Genomic DNA, 24,352 nt, shown 5'->3' with positions numbered 1-24,352 from the left:
GAGGCTGGAAGCCCTGGCGTGCCCATTCTTTCTCTCTCCCTCTATCTGTCTTTCTCTCTGTGTCTGTCGCTCTCAAATAAATAAAAAATGAACAAAAATATATTTAAAAAAACATTGTAAATGTTTTTCTACCCTCATTCCTCAGAATGTATCAGACTAGTATATATTGTATTGTGTTAGAATGTTTTGGTTTAAAAATTGTGGCTTGAGCCAGGTGTGGTGGGACATGCCTTTAATGCAAGCACTGAGGATGCTGAGGTAGGAGTATCACTGTGAGTTCGAAGCCAGCCTGAGAATACATAGTAAAAAATTCTAGGTCAGCTTGGACTAGAGTGAGACACCTTGAAAAACAAACAAACAAACAAACAAACAAAAATGCTATTTAAGTTGCTGACTTGAGTATCATTAAAAAATCATGGAGGGTGGAGGTGCTGGAGGGATGGTTTAGCAGTTAAGGCACTTGCCTGCAAAGCCAAAGGACTTGGGTTTGATTACCCAGGAGCTACATAAGCCAGATGCACAAGGGGCACAAGCATCTGGAGTTTGAAGTGGCTGGAAGCCCTGGTGCGCCCCGCTCTCTTTCTCTCCCTCTTTCTCTGTCAAATAAATAAATAAAAATTAAAAAAATAGAATCATGGGCTGGAGACACTGCTTAGTGGTTAGAGTACTTGCCTGAAAAGCCTAAGGACCCATGTTTGACTCTCTGGATCCCACATAAGCCAGACACACAAGGTGACACAAGTACAAGGTCATACATGGGCACAAGATGGCACACATTTCTGAAATTTGATTGCAGTGGCTGAAGGCTCTAACGCACCAATTCTCTCTCGGTCATAAAAAAAAAAGAAAATCATCAAATGAGTTTTTGTTTAAGATTAGGACACAAGGTCCGGGCATGGTTGCACATGCTTTTAATTCCAGCACTCAAGAAGCACAGGTAGGAGGATCGCCACAAGTTCTAGGCCACCCTGAGACTACATAGTGAATTACAGGTCAGCCTGAGTTAGTGAAACCCTACCTCAAAACAAACAAACAAAAAGATTAGGACACAATTTCTATCAATTTCTGAATTGGCATAAACATGTTTCTGCTATTTTGTACTATGTATTTACATAAAGTGGCATTCTTTGTTAAATATTTTTTTTCTAATTTAAAAAATATATTTTATGTATCTGAGAAAGATAGAGATAGAGACAGAATGGCAGCACCAGGGCCTCCAGCTACTGCAAACAAACTCCAGACGCATGTGCCACCTTGTGCATCTGGCTTACGTGGGTCCTGGAGAATCGAATTGGGAACCTTTGGCTTTGCAGGCAAACACCTTAACCATTAGGCAATCTCTCCAGCCCATGGCATAATTATTATGACTATAAAATCAAAATGTCATCTCTGAGAATTGTGGAAGATGATATAACTCCTATAGTATCAAATATTCAGCCAAAAATTTATTAATTAAAAATAATCAAGCAAAGCCGGGAGGAGTAGTGCACACCTTTAATCCCAGCATTCAGGAGGCAGAGGTAGCAGGATTGCTGTGAGTTTAAGGCCACCCTGAGACTACATAGTGAATTTCAGGTCAGCCTGGGCTAGAGTGAGACCCTACCTCAAAAAAACAAACAAAAATCAAACATATCCATGTAATTAGTAAGCAAACTTACTTTCATGTTTTAAAAATAGAAAAATTACACATATACAAAAGAGTTATTTAATAATAAATTTTAGCCGGGCTTGGTGGTGCACACCTTTAATCCCAGCACTCGGGAGGCAGAGGTAAGGGGATCGCCATGAGTTCGAGGCCACCCTGAGACTACATAGTGAATTCCAGGTCAGCCTGAGCCAGAGTGAGACCCTACCTCAAAAAACCAAAAAAAAAAAAAATATTATAACTTATTTCAGTAAATGTTTGATATGTATACATATCTTATATATACTATAATATCAAGGAATGTGTAAAAATTTCTCTGTCAAAAAGGGGAAGTGTAAAGCTGGGCACAGTGGCACATGCCTTTAATCCCAGCACTTGTTGAGGCCACCTTGAGACTTCAGACTGAATTCCAGGTCAGCCTGGGCTAGAGTGAAACTCTACCTTGAAAAACTAAAAACAAAAACAAAAAGGGGAAGTCTAGGGACTGGAGAGACAGCTCAGTGATTAAAAGTACTTGCTTGCAAAGTCTGATGGTCTGACTCAATTCCCCAGTACTCACATAAATCCAGATGCAAAAAGTACATCTGGAGCTCACTTGCAATGGCAAGAAGCCCTGGCACATCCATATTCAAATCTACTCTCTCTCTCTCAAATAAGTGTGTGTGTGTGTGTGTGTGTGTGTATATATATATATATATTTATTTATTTATTTAGAGAGAGGTGGAGAGAGAATTGATGTGCTAGGGCCTTGGCCACTGAAATCAAACTACAGGCACTTGCCTAGCGGGAAGGTGTGACCTTATACTTAACTCACCTTTGTGCATCTAGCTTATATGGGATCTGGAGACATGAACATGGGTCTTTTTTTTGTTTTAACATGGGTCTTTATGCTTCACAGGTAACTGCCTTAACTGCTAAGCCATCTTTCCAGTCCTAAATATTTTTTTTTAAAAATATTTTATTTTTATTTATTTGACAGAGAAAGAGAGAGGGAAGGAGAGACACAGAGAGAGAGAGAGAGAATGAGAATGGGCACTCCAGGGCCTCCAGCCACTGCAAACGAACTGCAGACGCAGCATGTGCTCCCTTGTGCATCTGGCTTACATGGGTCCTGGGGAATCAAACCTAGGTCCTTTGGCTCTGTAGGCAAACACCTTAACCGCTAAGCAATCCCTTCAGCCCTAAATATTCTTTTTAAAAAGGAGAAATGTAAGTCTTAAAATCCCTCTGCTAGAACAAGGGGCTGTTCTCCATGTCAAGTAAGATGAGGAACTTTCAAGTGAGGCAGCTTCATTCCTGTGCAAAACCACTGTACTTAGTCATTTGCCTCCAACTATGATCATTTTCTAAGCTATAACTACCACACTTACTTCTTTCCTTCAGCTAAAACACAGCCACCTAACAATGTGGAGAAATGCTTTTCACTTTTCCTGTTATAGTGAAAAGAATTAGCTTGGATTTGTTCAATGTGGTCAGAGCTCCCTGAAACATATGATGCAACACAGAAAGCTAGCTACAGAAACCATGTGTGAAACAAATCTGGAATGAAGTTTAGGGGCCAAGTAAGTGGATAAAGCCAGAGAGAACTGCAGAGCTCTCAACACGTGGTGATGGTTGTGGCTGGAATGTAAAATGCTCCTCATAGGCTCGTCAGGTTGAATGCTTGGTCCCCAGCTAGTGGCATTGTTCATTAAAATTGTGGGACTTTTAAGAGGTGGAGCCTTGCTTGAGGAAGTGGGTCATCAGGCCTTGATGTCTTATAGCCCAGCCCCACTTTCTGTTCATTCCCTGCTTCCTGCCAGCTGAGGTGATGAATTAGCTTCCTGCTTCTGTTAACACATCTTCCCCTAATGATGAAATGTCTCCTCCTGGAATTTTAACTTTAAATAAACCCTTTCCTTCCTTAAGTTGCTTCAGATCTTATTTTTTTTAATAGCAATGAAAAAGTAACTACTAAAGAAAATTTTTACAAAGTGGGTTTTTAATTTTTTTATTTTTATTTATTTGAGAGCAAGAGACAGAGAGAAAAAGGCAGATAGAGACATAGAATGGATGCATCAGGGCCTCCAGCCACTGCAAATGAACTCCAGATGCATGCGCCCTCTTGTGCATATGGCTAATGTGGGTCCTGGGGAATCTAGCCTTGAACTGGAGTCCTTAGGCTTCACAGGCAAGCGCTTAACCACTAAGCCATCTCTTCAGCCCTAAGTGGGGTTTTTGATGTGATAAATCTAACCATCTGGTTCATGTGGTTTGTAAACCACAGGAAGAGGTTTATGGGAGGAATATGACAGAGTTTGGAGCTTTGGGCTAGAAGAGCCTCATCATACTTTAAGAAGAGCCATTCTGCTGGGAGTTTGGAAGGGCATAATGCTAAGAGAAATACAGACAGTGGAGACTTAGCTTATGAGGTTTCAGAGGGGAACAAGGACTCTATTAGGAACTGGGCTAAAAGCAGACAATATTATATAATGACGGAGAATCTGGCTGCATTATTCCTGTGTCATGAGAACTTGAGCAAGGCTGAATTTAAAATTAATGTGTGTATTTAGCAAAGGACATTTTACAGCAGAATTTCACTGATTCTGTGGAATCGTTGCTGTTGACGGCTCTCATTCAGATTGACAATGAAATAGAGCAACAAACACAGCAAAAAGATATCAATAGGGCTGGAGAGATGTCTCAGTGGTTAAAGGCACTTGCTTGCACAGCTTGATGGCCTGAGTTCAATTCCTCAGTACCCACATAAAGCCAGTTGCTCTCTCTTTCATGTGTCTCTGTCTCATTTAAATATATATATGTATGTATTTTTTAAGATATGAAAAGAGCTGGGTGTGGTGGTGCACACCTTTAATCCCAGCACTTGGATTGCCATAAATTCGAGGCCACCCTGAGATTACATAGTGAATTCCAGGTCAGCCTGGACTAGAGTGAGACCCTGCCTCAAAAAAAAAAAAAAAAAAAAAAAAAAGATAAGAAAAATGTGAAGTTTGGTAAGGACAGAAATGTGAGCAAGTTTCAGGTTCCATACAGAGAGTCTATAATTGTTCAGGACGCTAATATAATTAATGAGAACCCTACTGTTGTGAACTGAGCTTAAAAACCAACCTATTAGGGCTGAAGAGATGGCTTAGTGATTAAGTGCTTGCTGGTGAAGCCTACGAACCCCAGTTCAAGGCTTGATTCCCTAGGACCCACGTAAGCCAGATGCACAAGGTGGCGCATACATCTGGAGTTTGTTTGCACTGGTTGGAGGCTCTGGCACACCCATTCTGTCTCTCTCTCTCCCTCTTTCTCTGTCGCTCTCAAATAAATAAATAAAAATAAACAAAAATTTTTTTAAAAACCCAACTATTAAAAACTAGCTAGGCGAGCACGTGGGGGAGTGGCCGGGCAGAGTATTGCTGCGGGGCTTGGGCCTCAGGGCAAGGCAAGGGGTCCTGGGTGGGTGGGCGGGAAAAAAAAAACAAAACTCTAGCTAGTGAGAATGTACATTCTTTTCAAAGGAAAAGGCCTGAGGAGACAATGTTTGAGGAGTTCCCTGCTCTCCATAGTCAGCTTACAGAGGCTGCTACAACTGTGGTTTAAGCCAGGATTCATTCTGAGCTGGTAACAGGATTTCACAGCATTGTCCATGTAGTTATGATTTTAAAAATGTTTTAAAAATGCAAGATCGCCAGGCGTGGTGGTGCACGTTTTTAATCCCAGCACTTGGAAGGCAGAGGTAGGAGGATTGCCATGAGTTCAAGGCCACCTTAAGACTACATAGTGAATTTCAGGCCAGCCTGAGCTAGAATGAGACCCTACCTCGAAAAACAAACAAACAAACAAAAAAAACAACAACAAAAAAAAAGCAAGATTGAGGGTTGAGGGAGACATGGAGCATTGTACCATGGTTCCAGACAATATTTGAAGCCAGGAAATGTGTCAGAATCCCTACAAGGAGGCCCTGAGAAGATATTGCATAAAACTGTGAAGGTGAATGGAAACAGAATATGATGGAAACCCCAGGATGCTGAGATGTTAGAACCATGAGGTACCCACCAAGGAGAGCTGTTGGCTCAGGGTGGAGTCAACTCATGAGGAAGGCTATGTGCATGGCAGCTGAGCTAGAAGGTGGAGCTACCCAAGCCATTTGGAGTCCAGACAGTTTCATCATGGGTCCCAGATACCAGATGTGGAGCAGTAGGATTCATTGTTTTCCCTATTAGGTTTCAGACTTGCTTTGGTCCAATCCTTCCTTACTATGTCCTCATACTTCCCCTTTGGAATGATAATGTTTACTTTGTGCCATTATATGCTGGAAGTTTATAATTTGTTTCTTGATTTAAAAAATATTTAATTTATTTTTTATTAGAGAGAGAGGATGGACATGCCAGGGCCTCCAGTCACTACAAATGAACTTCAGTTGCGTGCATCCCCTTGTGCATCTGGCTTACATGGGTCCTGGGGAGTCAAACGTGGGTCCTTTGGCTTTGCAGGGAAGTGCCTTAACCACTAAGTGATCTCTCCAGCCCCATTTTTATTTTTTATCTTTTATATTATTTTATAGGGAGTTCCAGTTAAACCTGAGTTTCAGAAGAGACTTTAGACTGTTGAGCAGGATTTGGACTGTTCAAAACAATTGAAGTTGGACTAAATACATTTTGCATCATGAGATGGCCATGAAGCCTATGTGGGCCAGGGGCAGAATGTTTTGGTTTGAATATAAAATGTGCCCCATAGTCTCAAGTGTTTGGATACTTGGTCCCCAGTTGGTGGCCATTTAAAAAAGGAATCTTTAAGAGGTGGGGACTTGCTGGAGAAAGTGTGTCCCTGGTGGCAGGCCTTAAGGTTGTATCACTTGGCCTAAGTTCCTGTTCACTTAATGTTTCCTGAATGCTGATGTGATGAGTGGACTCCTGCTCCTGCCACCATGCCTTTCCTGCCATGACGGAATGTGTGCTCATGCAGCTGAAAGCCCATTAAAATCTCTCCTTCTGTAAACAGCCTCTGGTCATTCCATTCACAGTGACAACAAAATCACTAACACAGTGACTCAGCCCAAATCCTTGTAGTAGGATTTGTTGCAAATAGCATAAGGCTGTGTCCCATGTGACCACAGCAACGCCCCCGCCTCTACACTACCTCTATTAGAATGTCTGCCTGTACTGTCCCTCAATCAATGCCTTCCTTTCTTGGAGGAATTTTGTGATTTTCCTGGGGATACATAAAAGAAACATCTACACACATCTAATAGTAGGGAAGGAGTTAATGGACCGAAGAGATTCTGTCATGTCCTGCTTGGCAAATAAGTGAGTGTATTGGGATTACCTTCAGGGGCACAAATAACTCACCTGAAGTGGAACTACTGAAAAGTCCTATCCCCAGCCAACTTTTTATCACCTGGACAGGAGGGTATAGTGACTAGAATCTCAGGAGAGGGTCCCATCCAAGAGGAGATGTTAACAGCTTCATTACCAGGGACCTAGTCATTTGTTGGGTGGTTCTGCTTATTTTTATTGTCATAACTTCAGGGGTCAAGGCCTCCTGTAGGTCACCACAGTTGCTGTGCCTCAAGATGGCAATGGTCATTGCCAAGCTCTGAGGAAACAGTTACACTACAAAAGCACTAGCAAAGAAGGGTTTCGATAGAAAATGCAACTCTTATAACTCAGAAGGGCCTACTCAGAGCCAGACAGCAATTCCTTTGAAATATAACCATCAAACATAATCAGTCATCAAGAAGGAAATTGCCTGCTCCAAGTCTCTGCAGGAAGACATAATCCTTATGTAACAGGCACTTAGAAGCTGCCTATGCACTGACTCCTCATTTGATCCATAAGATAACCAAAAGGTGGATAAAGCCGGGCACTTCTGCCTTCATCTGGTATGTGTCTCTTTTACTCTGTGTCACCTGCTTACCTGTAGGACTGCAGATGCCCTAGCTGCTGTGAGGAGCTTCACAAATGGCCACACGTCCCCTCCTGGGACCTGCCTGGCATTTCCAGATAATAAACCCCAAATTGAGGATGGCTATAGACAGAATTGTCTTCTTACATACTAAGTAGATTTGTTATTCTTCCAGGAGCCCCTTATCCAGGAATGTCCTTGGGACTTTTTAAAAATTTGCTTTTGGTCATAAATACAAGAAAACATAATGTCCCTAAATCTAATTAAGTGATATTAGCCAACCTTATGACCATAAGGCATAAAAACCTCCCTTCCTGTTCTCTCACAAGGGAACCTTTTAAAGACAGAAACAAAAGCCGGGCATGGTGACACATGTCTTTAATCCCAGCACTTGGGAGGCAGAGGTAGGAGGATCGCTGTGAGTTCAAGGTCACGACATAGTGAATTCCAGGTCAGCCTGAGCCAGAGTGAGACCCTACCTCGAAAAAAAAAAAAGAAAAAGAAAAAACCCAACAAACAAAACAGAAACAGGGCTGAAGAGATGGCTTAGCAGTTAAGGCACTTGCCTGTGAAGTCTAAGGACCCAGTACCCACCTAAGCCAGATGTTGGCACATTTATCTGGAGTTCATCTGCAGTGGCTGTTAGCTCTGGCATGCCCATTTTCTCTCTCTCTTTCTATCTCTATTTGCCTCTCTCAAATAAGTAAATAAAAATAAAGTATTAAAAAACACAAATAAATTTATTTATTTATTAATGAGAAAGAAGAGAGAGGGAATGAATGAATGTTCCAGGGCCCCTTGCTGATAACAATGAACTCCAGACCCATGCACCACTTTGTGCATCTGGCTTTATATGGGTACTGGAGAACTGAACCCAGGCCAGCAGGCATTACAGACAAGTGCCTTTAACCTTTCGGGCATCTCTCCAGTTCCCACAAGGGATCTTAAAAAAAAAATAACTCTGATCTCTCTTGACTGGGTTGAAAGTTTCTTCACCCTTCTACTCTGTCCAGATGTCTAATAAAGTCCTTACCTGAAGGGCAATCTGTCTTTTATATTCCCACCTCCCCCAAACCCAAAACCTTGTACATATGCGACTTCATCCCTTAAGGACAGTCTGTCTGGAACCAGTGATAGCTACCTTATCTCATTCAGCTTTAAGGCTGAAGGCGGAAACATAAGAACAAGTGCGGCTTCTTACTGTCAGATTAAAAAAAAAAAAATGTTCCAGGCATTGTTTCCAGTCATCCTAACATCTGTCAGCCACCTTGAATTGCAGGTATAGCAGAGTCTTGAAGGATCTCACCCCATCCCTAGATGCGAGCAATTAACCACTATGGAGAGGTTACACTCTGGAGATGTAACCATCTAGGGAGAACTGGCTTCTCCCCTCAGTTAGGATTTCTTTGAACCACCTCACAGACCCATGCTTGAGATCCTGATAAACTAAACCACACCTCGACCAGGGCTGCTCACTTATGCATACCTCTCTCCTCCTAACCCAATTCTTTCTCAATGAATGTGAGGTTACTGGGCCTTTCTACTGTTCCTCCGCATTGACTACACCTCCTCTCTCTCCACCATTGCTCATCTCTTTAACTGACATATTGAGACTGGTGGCTGTGCCTACTTTTTTTCTGGAGCTTCCCTGGCCCTAAAACTCAGGATATACTTAGACGACTGGCACGCACACTGCTGGCCTCCTCACGTGGCTGATGCATCCTGGCCCGACTTCCCTGAGCCCAAGGGGAACAGGTCGGAGTCCCAAAGTGGCCACGTGCCACTGCTGCCTCGCAAAGACACGTGGCCAATCGCGCCCCGCAGAGATCTCTGGGAAGTGTAGTCTTTGAGACGGAGGGACTTGGCCGGGTACTGATGCCTCTTTAGCATTTTGACTTTTAAGCAAATGCCAGCGCTACGGCAGCCACCGTTGAGATGAGAACCTGTGGCTCAGAAGCGAATGCTCCAGTGGACTTGGCAGAACTACACAGCCCACCCACCACCCCCCCACCCACGCCGGGCACCCGGGAATTCTGGGTAGTGCAGTCCGTTCGTCCCTGCCGCGATGCCTCCTGGGAGCTGCAGTACACTCCTTCGCACCTGTGCCGACTCGGGGTAGTGTGGTGCGGGTGCTCTGCCTCCAGGCACCCTAGGGCTTCGGAGCCAAGCGCTCTTGCATTGTAGCTGGGCCCGCTGGCATGCTGCGGTATCCTGAGCCGGCCTGGCGGTGCACCCTGCCCTGCCCACTGACACACACTGTCCCCAGGTACCACCCAGCAGTATCGTGGGGTTTTTAATTTTGATTTTTTTGGATATTTTTATTTAATCCAAGGACTTTGCTTCATACAAAATGTCATTGTAGAAACAATAGCAGAATCCAAAGTTTGGTTTGTAAATATTATTCAGGCAGCATACTAGTCAAAGGATTTTTTTTTTTTTTAAAAAAAGTAGGTCCCAGTTGTGTTCATGATTGGGTCATGTTTTCTCTCTCTCGCTCGCTCTCTCTCTCTCTCTCTCAACACTGTTGTTAAATATAAAGTTTTGCAACAAACCTTCAATTTATATCAAATATAATTAAAAATTAACAAATGAATACATTGTATCAAAAGTACGAAGATATACATTTCATGCACATACTTGTATAATGTGTATTTGTATATATTTTACATGCACACGTAACTTGTTCAAACTACAGCCACTGCTTGACAGGATCCAGATGCAGACAGCTGGTTGTTGCATTTCAAATTTGGCAACTCACTATGAGATTTCTGGGGAAACAGACGATAGCTTGAGAAGAGACAGTACAGAAAACAAACCCAAAGTCAGGAAAACCAAGACACGATGCTTCCTTTCCCCCGCTCCCTGTCATTCTCATGAATGCCAACACCTGGAAGAACCCAGACGAGCCAGCTAGGCCGGGTGGATCTAGAAGAGGGTTCTCAACCCGAGACTGCCTGGGGAGACGTCTGTTGCAGTTCTACACAGAATGGATACATTCAGCGCCCAAGAGAACATGGGCCCGGGGCGGGAACACAGACAAAACATCAGTATCAAAACGCACACCCTTCTACCTTGCCACACGAGTGCAGAATCACGGGCACAGTTCCTGTTTACTTTTACCCTACTGGAATAAAATACTCTGTTATCTTTAAAGTTTCAGAGTGTTGTGCCTTCACAAGGAAATTCTATAAAAAGGTTTGGTCACAATCATGCTGAAACCTTAGACCAGGTGGTGGTCTTGTGTTTTGTTTCTAGTAAATGTGTCTTTTGTTGCATAGCCCTATGGTTGACAACATCCACTCACTGAACACATCGCACGCACCCATTATCTCCTGTGAGCGCTGACGCACGCGCATGCGCGGACACACACACACGTCCTACACAGCTTCTGTGAGCAACACGGGGTTAGAAACCAACACCCCCTACCAAGTCAAGTCATCTGAGATTTCAGAAAACACAGAGAACACACGGAGGAGCGCTTGCCTATGCGTACCCTTCCTCTAGCGGGCCTCCTGGCACCTTGGGCACGCTGCACACCATCCTGAGTGCACGGGCTTCCCCTCTGCGGAGTGGCCACGAGGCGAGGCTCTCTCTGCAGCCAGGAGCCGCACCAAGCTCTAAACACCCCACAGAGGCTAAGGGGCTGGTTCCCCTCTGCCAGTAAATTCGCCCGCTGTGCCTTCAACTGGGGCTTCCTCCCTCCTGCCCAGGTGGCCCCAGTCCACTCCCCACTCTTCGCCCTTTTCTTTCTCAATCCTTTGCTCTCCTCAGTCTTCCGTGGAAACTAACTTCACACACAACAGAGATCACACCCTACTTGGCAGGCATCCCATCCCTGAGAATCAGATAAAGAACAGATTGAAAATGCCTCACCCAAGCACACACTCTGCTGCTCTGTGGCTTCGCGGAAGCCCTCACTCAAGGGAGGAAGACGGTGTGTGTGTGGTGGGGGCGTGGGGGGGGGGCACAGCGGCCTACTTCCAACTGTGACGTGCTGCTGGATGTTGTCGGTGCTCCCCAGGACATGAGCCCTCGTGCTGTTCTGAGCAGTCCTCATCCAACCCACCCAATGGGTCACAAGGCCTCGCCTCACACATGATGCCCAGGAGCCAGAGGTCAGGCACTTGGTCGAGCAGCGGAGCCAGGATCATCAGGGGACTGTCCGGACCTGGCAGAGTCCATACAGGAACATCTCACACAAGTCACACAAACAATGAAAAGTGGAGACCTTCCTACAGGTTAATTTTTTTTTTTTAAGTTACATTGACTTTTCCTTCCCCGTTTTTTTTTTTTTTTTGTTTGTTTCGTTTTCTATTTTTCTAGATCAAGTATATAGAAATGACAAACGGTGAAGGGTGACTAAAAACCAGAATCAACAGCAAGAACACTCTCCAGATTTGGTCCCTGTTGTGGTGACAATGTGGGGAAAAGACACAGCTTGGAGTGCATTTCTACAAACATCTGCTGTTCAGTAAAGATGTGTGATCACTGGCAGATGTCGCCAGGCCACAGCTGAATTCCTTTCCTTGCTTTTAGGCACACCCTGTCCCCCATGCCACACATCTGGACAAACAATGCTCCCTTTGAGAATTAGACCTCTTAAAAAGGTCCCAAGCATCCACCCTGGGTGCTGGAGGCCATGACATGGGATTTAGATTTGCTGGGTCCATTTCAACTCAGCCATCTCCTTATTAGGATCGGACATGTGGCATGGGACCCAGGAAGGCAGCACACAGGGGGATAGAGAGCCACATCCCTCTAAGAAAGGGCTTTATTAGTCCATCCAGTGTAAAAGAGGAAGGGAGGGAGGGAGAGAAGCGGGAGCCTCCACCACAGAGGCCATGAGTCGAGGCCCCTCCTCCTGGGGTTGTAGCCCCACAGCCCAGCATGGATGATAAAACTCATCAACTGGAGCCCGCACCTGCTGTGAGCCGGTGTGTGGGTGGTCGTGGTGCAGCTAGCACCAGTGGTCTTGGTCTGGGTGGTGGTAGCTGTGCCGCGCTCGGACGCCCGTGCTGAGTCCCAGAGTGCAGTGGTAACCATTGGGCACGCGTCGGAGAGGGTGGGACTGGGAGGTGAGGGAGGACACATAGGAAGTCCTGGAGGAGCGGCCAGAGTTGGTGGCCACTGCCTCTTCAAAGGTGAGTGTGTCCTCGGGCAGGGTGTGGGCGGAGGCTTCACTGTCCAGACGCTGGCCCAGGTACGGGTCAGAGCCAATGCGAGAGCCAGGGGCCAGGGGCTGGCTCAGGGGGTCTCTCTGGAGCAGGGCGTTGTGTTCAGAAAGACCTCTGCTGAGCCGGCCGGGGGAGAAGGCTGGGGGGCCGCTCTGAGCCCCAGCAAAGTGGATGGGCGAGGAGTTGGCCGTCTTGTAGGTGATGCTGGGGCGTGGGGTCAGAGGGGTCTGGGGGAGCCGCCTCCGCCCACCTCGGCCTGGGGTGCTAGCACCAGATGTTGGCAGCAAAGGGCTCCCATTAACGGAACCACTGCCCTACATGAAAAGGGAACAGCAGATAAAAAAACAGAATAGAACACGTGAGACACAACACAGAGCACGCAGACAGGGGTGACGGGCGCGGGGAGGCAAGGGGAAAGAAAGGCTGGGACACAGGGCTTCTGGAATAGCAGACCAAGGGCTAGCTGCCCACAGTCAGGAAAACAGTGACTAGAAGAAAGCAGTGAGGACTTGGGGCAAGTGTCCTGTGGGCACAGTGGCTGGAGAGGCAGGCGTGGGCTAAGGAGGAGGACGCTGAGGTGGCGTGAAGGCCCGGGGAAAGGAGAGGCGAAACAGGAGCCACGTCCCGCACCATTACCTGTGGGTGGGATCCTGGCTCTAGCCCCGCTGTTGGAGACGTGGGGTGGCTACTGAGGGTGGGCTTGGGCTGTGGGGGCTCCCGGCCCCCAAAGCGGTCACAAGAGTAGAAACGCTGCTTCTCTGAGGAAGAGGATGAGGGCTGCCTCCGCTCCTGGGACCTGCCTCGCTCCTGTTTGCGCTCCCTCCGGCAGCCTGTGGGCCCCTCTCCCTGGTGCACAGCACTGTTTGGTGCTAGCCGGGAAGGGGGAGGGGTTCATTCAGCTGAGGCCTGAGCCAGGGTGGGCGACCTCTGGCTCTCAGACCCTCCCTGTCTCCGGGGGGGCAGCAACACAGACTCTGCCTGGGGTGGTCCCGCTTGGACTCACTTCCCCTCCTGCTCCTAGCAGGTCCTGGGGTCATGATGAACACCAAGGAAGGTGGTCCTGTGGCTTGCCTACTCCCACCCCATCTCAGGTCATATTCCTCCCCCCCCCCATAAGGTTCCTGAGACCCTGCACGTACCACCCTCTGGGTCAGCAGATAGGCTGGACCCCTTCTCCAGGGACCTCTGCTTCTTGTCCCTGCGCCGGTGGCATCGGTGGTGGTGATGATGTGGCGCTTGGCTTGGGGGAGGCCGGTCCAGGACGGCATTGCAAAGATGAGTTCCGTGGGGGCGTGGGGCCAGCGTGGAGATGGAGCGCTTCATGGGGCTGGCATCAGGGGCAGGCTGCAGGCCACAGAGAAGGGATGGGGAGGCCATGACATGAGTGGGCCCGGGAGGCACCAGGAGGGTGGGAAAGGCAGGTGTGCGCCGTACAGTGAAGCAGTACAGGTCCATCAGAAGGAACCAGGACTGGGGCAGATGCCCCCAATTGGGCCATCTCCCTATACAAGCAGTCTCGGTGGGGGGGCTAGGCCCCCACCTGAGACCCATGTGAGGGTCATGGGTCCTGGCAAGAAGGCGCCATTGGCTTGACTGGAGAACCTCAGTGGGACTGGGATCTGGAGATGGGGGGGATGGTTTTAGCTGGCCTATCTAGGGGCCTGACCTGTGATGCTGTCCCCAAGTCCAGAATCAGGATCTGCAGGAATGTATCACCCTAGAACTCAGCCACATCAAACGCTAGCAAGGCAAGGCTCAGCGGTGACACCCCGCTGTGAGCATCACCTGGAGGGAGCCGCAGAGGAGGAAGGGCAGCAAGCAGCAACCCGCCCGGAGGGGGACGGAGGAGGGAGTGCATGGTAGGTCACAGCTGTGGGACAGGCAAAGGACAGAAATGGCCAGGGCAGAGGAGCCAAAGGCAAAAATCAAGTGGATATGAAAGGAAGAGGTGGGGCACAGAGCCAGGGGCAGGGCAGCCCCTCCTCAGCTACAGAAGTGGGAATGCCATACAGCCCTCTTTGCCTTGGGAGAGAGGCTTCTCCTTTTCTCCCATCCTGGGCCAGGCATCCTGCTCCTAGTTAAACATGTCCTAGGGGCTGGAGGGATGGCTTAGCGGTTAAGGCGCTTGCCTGCAAAGCCAAAGGACCCAGGTCCAACTCCCCAGGACCCATGTTAGCCAGATGCACAAGGGGGACACATGTGTCTGGAGTTCATTTGCAGTGGCTGGAGGCCCTGGAGCACCCATTCTCTCTGTCTCTCTCTACCTGCCTATTTCTCTCTCTCTCAAATAAATAAATAATAAATAAAATATTTAAAGAACATGTCCTGTGAGAACCATCTCATGAGGGTCAGTAAAGGAAAAGGGGTTCAGAACAGGGAAAGAAGGGGTGTCTAAGGGCCTCACACAGCAGAGACATCAGTTTCCGGACCAATATGGCAGCTCTGGTACTGGAATGAAATCCCAGGGAGGGGAAGGAAGGGGAGGAGAGGGGACAGCAGAGGCGGGGCATAAGGTCTGGGTGGATAGTAGAAGCTGGGAGACCACAAGCACTGGGGGCATCAGAGTTGGAGGGACCCTAGAGCTATGGGGAAGATACCTGAGCAGGGGACCCAGAACTCGGACATCAAGGCTGCTATGTCCCTGATCATAAGGTTAATTGTCCCAGTGAGGCACACAGCATGTCCTATGGCATCAGGAGGTTTCAAGGCTACACAGGCGGGCGGGCGGCTTCAGGCAGGCTGTCCAAAGGGTGCCCACCTCTCTCTCTAGTTCTTTCTCTAGACTCATGTCATCATGCCTCTGCACTCAACCTCCCCAGGGCCCGGAGACAACACACCTGTGTTTCTGCCGCCAGACGTGGCATAGAAGCAGCTCGGCCCTGGCTCTCCAGCCCAGGCTGGGGCTCCCCATCAGAGCCTCTCAGTGCCATGTTCTGCATCTGGACATCCACAGTCTGGAGGAGAGCAGCCTTCTAGTCACGTCTCACCAACCAGCCGCATTCATGCCCATCTCACCCGGCCCTGACTCATAACCCTCTGTCCCCATCTTACTGGATCCCATGCCCAGCTCATGCCCCATGCATTCTCATCTCACACCCACCCGCTCTCACATGCACCCCATCTTTACGCTCCCTATCCCCATATCATAACCCCCTCCATAGGGGGCTCACCAGTTTCCCTGGCTGCCCCACAGGAATCTCTGCAGAATGGCCACGCTCTAGGGGGGCCCTGGCCTCATAAAGTGCATCCTGGGTCCTCTGAGTGCCCCAAGACAGGGACTCCTTGATGCCGCTCTCCTGGGTTTGTCTGCAGAGAGGGATGTTTTGCAGGGTTAGAGACCCATGGGCTGCAGAACACTCGCCCTGCTGAGAATTTCCACCGACTACACCATCAACAAGTCAGGGATGGTACCCAAGCCCAGGGGCTCCAGCACAGCCTCTACACGCTGGCCCAAGCCAAAGCATGTCACAGGGTGTGGGTTCAAAGTGGTTCCAAGCTGGGCAGGTCTCCCAGGACAAAAGACTTACAATGATCATTCTGAAACTAAGGGGCCCACCAACCCTTGGTTTGAGGACAACTGGCAGGTTTCTCAACCCTGGGTTCCTCTGTGAAAATAGGTGCCAGGCTTATCCCTTGCACACAGACCATATGGGAGAGGAGCAAGGCTATGTGGCAAAGCTTGGGCAAACAGCTAGCAGCTAAAGAGACCCTGCTTTGCTGATATGCAATGGGAGAGGGTGGTTCTGGGACCCTTTCCTGAGCTTATTCCCCTGAGGCTCCTTGCTAGTGGCTTTTCCCTCCTTCCTGGCTTTCCAAAACAAATGGCCTATTCACCGTTTTAACATCTGCTCAGGTGTCAGACATATATTCCTGCCCTGCCTGCCCCTCACTACGCCTAAGCCTGAAAGCGTTTGAATTCTGGTCTCTTGAGCAGCATCACTCCTCCCAGGCACTTTCTCTGCACGGATACATCTGTAGTCACACAAGCTGAGTAGCTGCTCACACTTGGTGTTGCATGTTGCCTGACTTCTGACCACAGTAATGGGGGCAGAAACAGTAGGCCAGACCTGTCCCTGCTAAGCATTCTAAGAACAATCATCCATTGTCTTCTGTGAGTGTTGCAGGCCATCTCCCCTCAACATCCCACGGGGCCACCCTGGGAAAGGATTGGTGCTGGGATAAGGGTGAGTTCAGACCCTGGCACATTGCCAGCACTGAGGTCACAGCATGTCTGAGGTCAGGGATGCTCAGACCCTCTTCACCTGACCAGTTTGACAGGGTGTTTTGTGACCTTCAGTGAAAGTTGCAACTAGCTTATGTAGAAACTATAATCAGGGAGGTAAATGAGGCTTATTTTCCTCCTGGAAGCCTGGCTCAGATCAACTGAGACACCTCACATTCTTACACACACACACACACACACACACACACACACACATTACATATATGCTCACATATGCAGTCTTACATGCCTAAGCACGCAGTCACTCTTTCATTCTTACACACATACTCAGAATCATCTTAGTTGGGTATGGAGGCTCTCACCTTTAATCCCAGCACTTGGGAGGCTGAGATAGGAGATCTCTGTGGGTTCAAAGCTAGCCAGAACTACAGAATGAATTCTAGATCAGCCTGGGCTACGGTGAGACCCTACCTCAGAAAAAAATCATCCATCATAATCATCTGTTTAATTTTAAATGCAGACATGATCTTAACCAATTTGTAGAGGAAAAGGAAAGTATGGATCTGAGGACAGTTGCAGGGATCTGAGGGGTGGGATCCAGGATCGGCTCCCTCCACTTGGAGCACATTTCTAACTATACTTGCAGCCCGGGTTCCCATCTGCACTGCTTACTGCCCACAAATCTGATCAGGCTGTGCAGTGCTCTGGCTAATGGGATGTTGCCTGTGGGACAGGAATACAGGTTTGAACAGGACCTACATCTGTGTGTCTGTCACCCTCACAGCCAATACAAGGTGGTGAGCCTCTTGGAGCCAGCTGTCCAGGAGGACTGAAGAAGCCTTGCCCTCAGTGTAGAATGTGTCCTCCCCAAAGCCTATCCACAACCCTTAGTGAGAAAGGTGCCACTGATTTCTATTGACTTTGGGTGACTTGATACCAAGAAATATCATCCATGAGTTGAATGAAACAAAAGGGCCAATTTGTTGGGCTAGAGAGACTGCTCGGTGGTTAAAGTGCTTGCTTGCAAAGCCTGACAGCCTGGGCTTAATTCTCCACATAAAGCCAGCAGCACAAAGTGGCACATATATCTGGAGTTCATATGCAGTGGCAGGAGGGCAGAAAGCTCTGGTGTGCCCATTCTCTCTCTTTCTTGCTCTGTCTCCTTGCAAATAAATAAATAAAAATTTTAAAAGAAAAAGAAAGGCTGGAGAGTTGGCTTAGCAGTTAAGGCGCTTGCCTGCAAAGCCTAAAGACCCATGTTTGACTCTCCAGATCCCACATAAGTAAGCCAGATGCACAAAGGTGAGGCAAGTGCAAGGTCGCACATGCCCACTAGGTGGTGCAAGCGTCTGGAGTTCGACTGCAGTGGCTGAGGCCCAATTCTCTCTCTCTAAAATTAAAAAAAAAGAAAAATAAAAAAAGGAAAAAAGAGCCAGTTTTTCTATGAAATGTAGTAGCCTCAGAAATCAAAACGAAAGTGGGAATGTGGGAGGAGAGTAGTTCAAAGAGCCAAGAAGATCAGAACCCTAACAGGACATGAGCAGGAAGGGAGAGCTCAAGGCAGAAACAAGTTCTGAATGACCACAGGCATCAGAGGCCAGTGACAGAAGAACCTGTAGAAGACAGCGCGTGTGCAGGAGTGCTGAGCCCCCAGTCAGTGCCGCCCACCTGACCTTGAAGTCTACCTCAGAAAGAAGCAGACGGAAAACCCTCATAGCAGCAGACCTCACTGCTTCCAAGCAGCGCAGGGAAGCATCTGACTGAGCCCGTGGCTGGCTGGAGGAGGCAGTGGGGTTGATGTACAGCTAGTCCCTGGACCCGGGATGGGACCCGAGGCTCCTTGTGCACAGAGGACAGTCTAGGCTGTGGATAAGCCCCTCAAATATCCCGGGAGGTAAGCAAGAGGGGAGCAGGCAGTCCGAGCCAGGCAGAATGAGGCCGTGGACATCTGCTTCCCCTCCAGCCTTGGGTGCCACCCTGCCCGCCCACCATGCGGGCACTCACACAGCACCACCGTTGCTGAGGGAAGTAGCACTCTTCTGCCGAAGGAAAACCCGAGCTCCTCGGAGCACGGCTGGCTGCGCCTGCTCCAGAGTGGCCTTCAGAGGGTGGAACAGGGACACGGGACCCATCTGCACATGGGAACAGGGAGGGGAAGATCTCAGGCCCCGAAGGATCTGCAATATGGCTTTGGCGCGGCGTAGCACATGAGCAAGCATCTTGCTTTCTGGGTCTACCTAGTCCTCAGACAGAAGCATGTAACGGAAACACTGAGGCAGGGCAAGGGACCTTTACAGTAGCTCTGTTTTCCTGGTAAGTGACTTCAGTTTAAAGCCATCATTCCCAGAGTCTCAGTATCTCTACGTACACAACTGGAGGGCCGAACAGATCACAGAACCATTCGTCACATCCTCCATTTACAGTGACTGCCACCTGGAGTTCTAGGCTGAGGGGCTCACAGGACTGGCCAACGCATCTGCTCCAGGCACAGAAAAGGGGTGTGGAATGACACCAGGCATTTGCTACGAACAGCACAATTAGTGCTGTGTGTCTGCAAAATTGTCCAGACAGCCTCCCTGTGATCACTGAGGACACGGCTGTGACAGCCACCCCTCACCTGGCAGTCAGGTGTGACCAAGGCCAATGGCAACCCTAGGTCATCAGTGTGGATCTCTTTGGTCTCCCCCTATATCCGTGTGCTGACACATGGCTTCTCCTTTCGTCCATCCTCCTCAGACACTTCGCATCCTCCACTGTCTACCACAGAAAGAGTGATGCTGCCCAGAGCCTCTAGGCTTGCCCTTGAAAACTGGCCCTCAAGCTCAGGGCTCCCCAATTCCACTGGGTAACCAGCTAAGGGGCAGCAAGAGGCCCTGGTGGAACTCCTCCCTTTGTCACATATCCCACAGATGTACCTGAGACAGTCCTCCTGGAGCTTGGTGAATCTGGTCTCTGGTGGTTTTGTTCTGTTTGTAGAAGTCGAATATCATCAGAGCCGCATAGACTTTCCCCACTGTCATCTCATCAGCTAGAGAGGAGAGCAGACAGAGACAGGAGCAGAGGTGGGGGTTTGGAGGACAGAGCGTGCAGAGGAGCCACAGAAGGTGTGGTTGGCACGAGGTAAGACAGCTAGCTACCTCCCTCATCCAGCCATGTGGACTCTGGAAGTGTCCTGGGCTGGATGGCTCTCAGGATGGTGGCTCCACCACAGGATCTAGCCCCGTGGTTCCTCCAGACACAGCATGTGTTACACCCTGAGCAATGCTGTGTAGTTCTGAGGCCCTTATGCACTCCTGAAAAGGGACTTCAGAGCTAAGCACCTCCTCTCTCTTCAGGTCCCTTGGATGTCCCCCTGCCTTTCTCTGGGTGTTGTGAAATACATTTCCAAAGTAGGAGGGCTCCAGACCATCTCCCAAGGTTCCTGTGTCACCCATATGCCTTCTCCCCCTCCTGCCTAGGGTAACAGGGGAGGTGGGAACAAAGGGTGTACTTCACCCCCCCCCCCCACTTACGCTTGTGGGGTGGTACCAGTAAGTCCAGGGTCTTCTGGGGCAGATTGGCCCACACTGAGGAGATCTCCTTCCTCAGTTCCGCGTCACACTGGTGCTGCTTTGTCCCGGCTGCGTCAGGACAAGAGGGAACGGGAGGATTGGCATTAGGAAGCAGTCCTGCAGGCTCCCATTCAGGCAGAGCAGGGGCAGTGGAGGGAGGCACATATGGGAGGAAGATGGAGTAGAGGTGGCGCTGGAAGGAAGGTACAGTGGGAAGAAACATCCACGTGCAGGCTAGTCAAAGCTCTCCCTGCAGAGCCACCCAGAGAGGAGTGTGTGACCAATGTGTGTGTGTGTGTGTGTGTGTGTGTGTGTGTTGTATGTGTGTGTGCTTGTGTGTAACACTTTCATATCTGCTGTGCATCTAACACTGCATAAATCTGGAGGGGGAAGTGGCGAGGGGAAATGGGAAGGGATACAGTGGTAGTCCAGTCATTTATTCTCTCATTTGACAGTACTTACTGAACACTCACTGCCTGTCAGGTACTCTTTTAGGCGACGGGGTAAACAAAACCCCAAAGCCTCCCCTCTGCAGTTTATACCACTCTGTTCTGTAGCACAAGAGCAGAAAGTGACAGTAACGGGGCTGGGAAGATGGTCCAGAAGTTAAAGGTGCTTGCTTGCAAAGCCTACTGGCCTAGGTTCATTGCCCAGTGACTGCATAAAGCCAGATGCACGAAGTGGTGCATGCATCCGGAGTTTGAAGTGGCAAGAGGTCCTGACATGCTCATTCTCTCCTTCCCTCACAAGCAAATCGAGGCCACCCTGAGACTACATAGTGAATTCCAGGTTAGCCTGAGCTAGAGTGAGACCTTACCTTGAAAAACAAACAAACAAACAAAATTTCTTTTGAATGGGTACGCCAGGACCTTCAGCCACTACAAACTCTAGATGTGTGCGCCCCCTTGTGCACCTGTGCGACATTGATCACTTGCATCACTGTATGTCTGGCTTCTGTGGGGCCTGGAGATTTGAACATGAGTTATTAGGCTTCACAGGCAAGCACCTTAACTGCTAAGCCATCTCTCCAGCCCAATAAAACAGTTTAAACATGAATACAGCAGGTCAGAGAGTGACAAGTGCTCTGGACAGGAAAAGCAAAGTAGGGGAGGTGGTAAGCAGTCCTAGGAGGGTTCAGTTTTGAACAAGGTGGTCGGGAAGACTCTTACGAGGAAGGCATGTGCACGTGAGACCCTGATGAATGAAAGGGACCAGAAAGTGCAAAAGCTTTGGGGTGTCCCACGGAACCAAGAGGGCCCGGGCCAGGGACTCCTGGACAGGATGCGAGTGGAATAAAAATGATTTAATCTTTTGATGCCAAGTTTATTGATGCAACTCAGTTATACTAGTCTAGGAATCTGGACAAATATATCCACCACTGCGTCTGTATGTGGGAGAGTAGCATCCCTCCAGCCTATTTCCATCCCCAGTCTTGCTTGCTTCCAGCCCTGGAGTAACTGGTGTTTGTCTCTGCAGTTCTCCACTCTTCAGAAAGTTGTGCAAAAAGCATGATGCCCTCATTCCACATGATGTGTCTCAGACGCACCCGCAGTACTATTTTACTGTGTGTGTGTGCTCATGCATGTGGCCATGCATGTGCATATGCCCATGGAGGCAAGAGGACAGTATCAGCTGTGTACCCCAGGAACACCATCCACCCTTATTGATTCAGGGTCTCTTATTTTGGCCTGGAACTTGCCAGTTGCGTTGGACTGGCTGGCCAGTGAGCCTCAGGGCTCCTCCTGTCTGCCTCCCCAGTGCCTGGAATATAGGCACACACCACCATGCCTGACATTTTATATGGGTTCTGGGAGCAAGTTCAGATCCTCATGCTTGCTAGGCAAATATTTTACAGCCTATAGTCGTCTCCCCAGTGCCACGAGGCTAATTTAAAAAATAGCTTTTCATTTTCTTTCTGAGTGTTATTTCTTGGCCTCAGCATGCTTGTTTACAGCCATCACCACGTGATGAACATGGGAGCTGTGTACAGCCTGGGGCATCATGAATAAAGCCACAGCATTTCCGTAGATGTGCATGTTTTTATTTCCCAGGTGTGAAGGCTGGCCCATATAGCAACTGCATGTTTGGCAAAGGTGCCAGAAATGCCTAAGGATTCCAGTTTCCCTGTGTGATTCTATCATTTTAAAAAGCATCTGATGGTACCAACATGTGTTGTTTACATACTAAATGTGTCCATATCTAATAAAAATTAATTTTTAAAAAGACCTTGGACTATGGGGATGTTTGAACATAATTGAGACTATAAAAACAATGGGGACTTTTAAAGTTGGACTGAATTCACTGCATCTTACATCATGAATAGTTATCAATTTATGGGGGCCAGGGGTGGAATGTGATGGTTTGATCCAGGTGTCTCCTATAAACTTAGGCATTCTGAGTTCTAGGTTCCCAGTTGATGGAGCTTTGGGAATTAGTGCTTCCTGGAGGGAGTGTATTTCTGGGGGTGGGCTTATGGGTGTTATAGCCAGTTTCCCCATGCCAGTGTTTGGCACACTCTCCTGTTGCTATTGTCTACTGATTTTCAACACACTTAACTTAAGCCATCTCTCCAGCCCCCTTTGTTCAGGTATTTTTGTCACAGCACTGAGAAAAGCAACTAATACACATCCTGAGCTGATTAAATGTGAGTCAGGAATTTTCTTTTTACTTTTGCATGTGGATGGCTGGATGTTATAAGCACTGCTTATTAGGAAAGAAGGTTTCTCCACATTAATTGCCTTTATAACTGTGTTGAATATCAGTTTACCACATAAAGGTCCCATTGTTCTGTTTATCCTCTTTCAGCCACAACTTGGTCAACATAACTTCATGGAAAGTTTTTGCTTAAGAAAGGTAAATTTTCTACCTTTGTTGCTCTTTTTTTCAAAATTATCTTTCAAATTCTTCTGTGTTTCTGCATAAATCTTAGGCTGGATTTGTAAGTTCCTACCAAAAATCTGTTGGGATTTTGATTGGAATAGCAATCAAGATGAGGAGAGCTAATTTATCTCAGCCACACTGGGTCTTCACACCTTGGACATGAGACAGAGTGCTCAATTTATTTAGGCTTTCTCTGATTATTATGAATATATTGAGATTAGTAGTATGTATCATGCATAAAATCTTTTTAGAGTATCTAGCAATACAGAAATAGTTCATGGTTTTGTTTTGTTTTTTTTTTCAATTTCAGTGGTTAGTTTCTACTATATAGAAACACAATTGCTTTTCTATACTAACTTTGCAGCCTGTGACCTTGAAAATATAAACTCTGGGTTTTTTTCCTCCACATGTAATGATGCCAATTGTGAAGAGGCACTTTCATTTCTTGTTATTTGTTTTTCTTGCTGCATTCTAGTGGTTAGGGCCTTAAATGCAACACAATGTAATTGATGATGAGAGACTTGATCTCAAGGGGAAGGAGTCCGGTTTTGTTAATTATTACAATAGTTGTAGTTTCTCATGAGCCCCTTTACCATGTATTTGAGGTTACAGGTTTCTTTAATTCTTGTTTTACACAGAAGTTTTTTTTTTACCATGCATGAATGTGAAATCTTTTTTTTAAAGATTTTACTTTTATGTATTTATTACAGACAAAGTGAGAGAGTGAGAATGGGCATGCCAGGGCCTCCAGCTGCTGCAAATGAACTCCAGACACTTGCACCACCATAGGCATCTGGCTTACGTGGGACCTGGAGAATTGAACCTGGGTCCTTAGATTTTGTAGGCAAGTGCCTTAAACGCCAAGCCATCTCTCCAGCCTGTGGAATCTTTTTCTATGTGCCTGTTGAGAGGTCACATACCTTCTAATGTTTGATATGGTAAGTTAAGCTGATTGATCTTTGAACAATGAAACAGCTTTCCATTACTGGGATAAAAACCCCACAATGTCACTGTGTATTGTCTTCAT

At 47.9% G+C, this 24,352-nt stretch overlaps 1 protein-coding gene across 10 annotated transcripts in view; it reads right to left on the bottom strand.

The window, feature by feature from the left end:
• Positions 1-10,090: 10,090 nt before the first annotated feature.
• Cacna1b (calcium voltage-gated channel subunit alpha1 B) overlaps positions 10,091-24,352 on the bottom strand; it is a 200,632-nt gene continuing 186,370 nt past the window's right edge. For 8 of the 10 annotated variants that reach the window (XM_045146210.1, XM_045146223.1, XM_045146236.1 and 5 more), the window contains 8 exons: positions 20,407-20,514; positions 19,810-19,922; positions 18,899-19,026; positions 15,882-16,017; positions 15,549-15,665; positions 13,851-14,055; positions 13,348-13,580; positions 10,091-13,025 (listed from right to left, as the gene is read on the bottom strand). In XM_045146210.1, the coding sequence (XP_045002145.1) occupies positions 12,495-13,025; positions 13,348-13,580; positions 13,851-14,055; positions 15,549-15,665; positions 15,882-16,017; positions 18,899-19,026; positions 19,810-19,922; positions 20,407-20,514 (1,571 nt within the window). In that variant the 3' untranslated portion in view covers positions 10,091-12,494. The remainder of the gene's footprint in view (positions 13,026-13,347; positions 13,581-13,850; positions 14,056-15,548; positions 15,666-15,881; positions 16,018-18,898; positions 19,027-19,809; positions 19,923-20,406; positions 20,515-24,352) is intronic. The other 2 variants (XM_045146214.1, XM_045146250.1) reach the window with 2 other exon arrangements.

This window comes from Jaculus jaculus, chromosome 1 (assembly GCF_020740685.1).
Source record: "Jaculus jaculus isolate mJacJac1 chromosome 1, mJacJac1.mat.Y.cur, whole genome shotgun sequence".
Taxonomy (NCBI): Eukaryota; Metazoa; Chordata; class Mammalia; order Rodentia; family Dipodidae; genus Jaculus; species Jaculus jaculus.
This window is presented reverse-complemented; position numbering and strand designations above follow the sequence as displayed.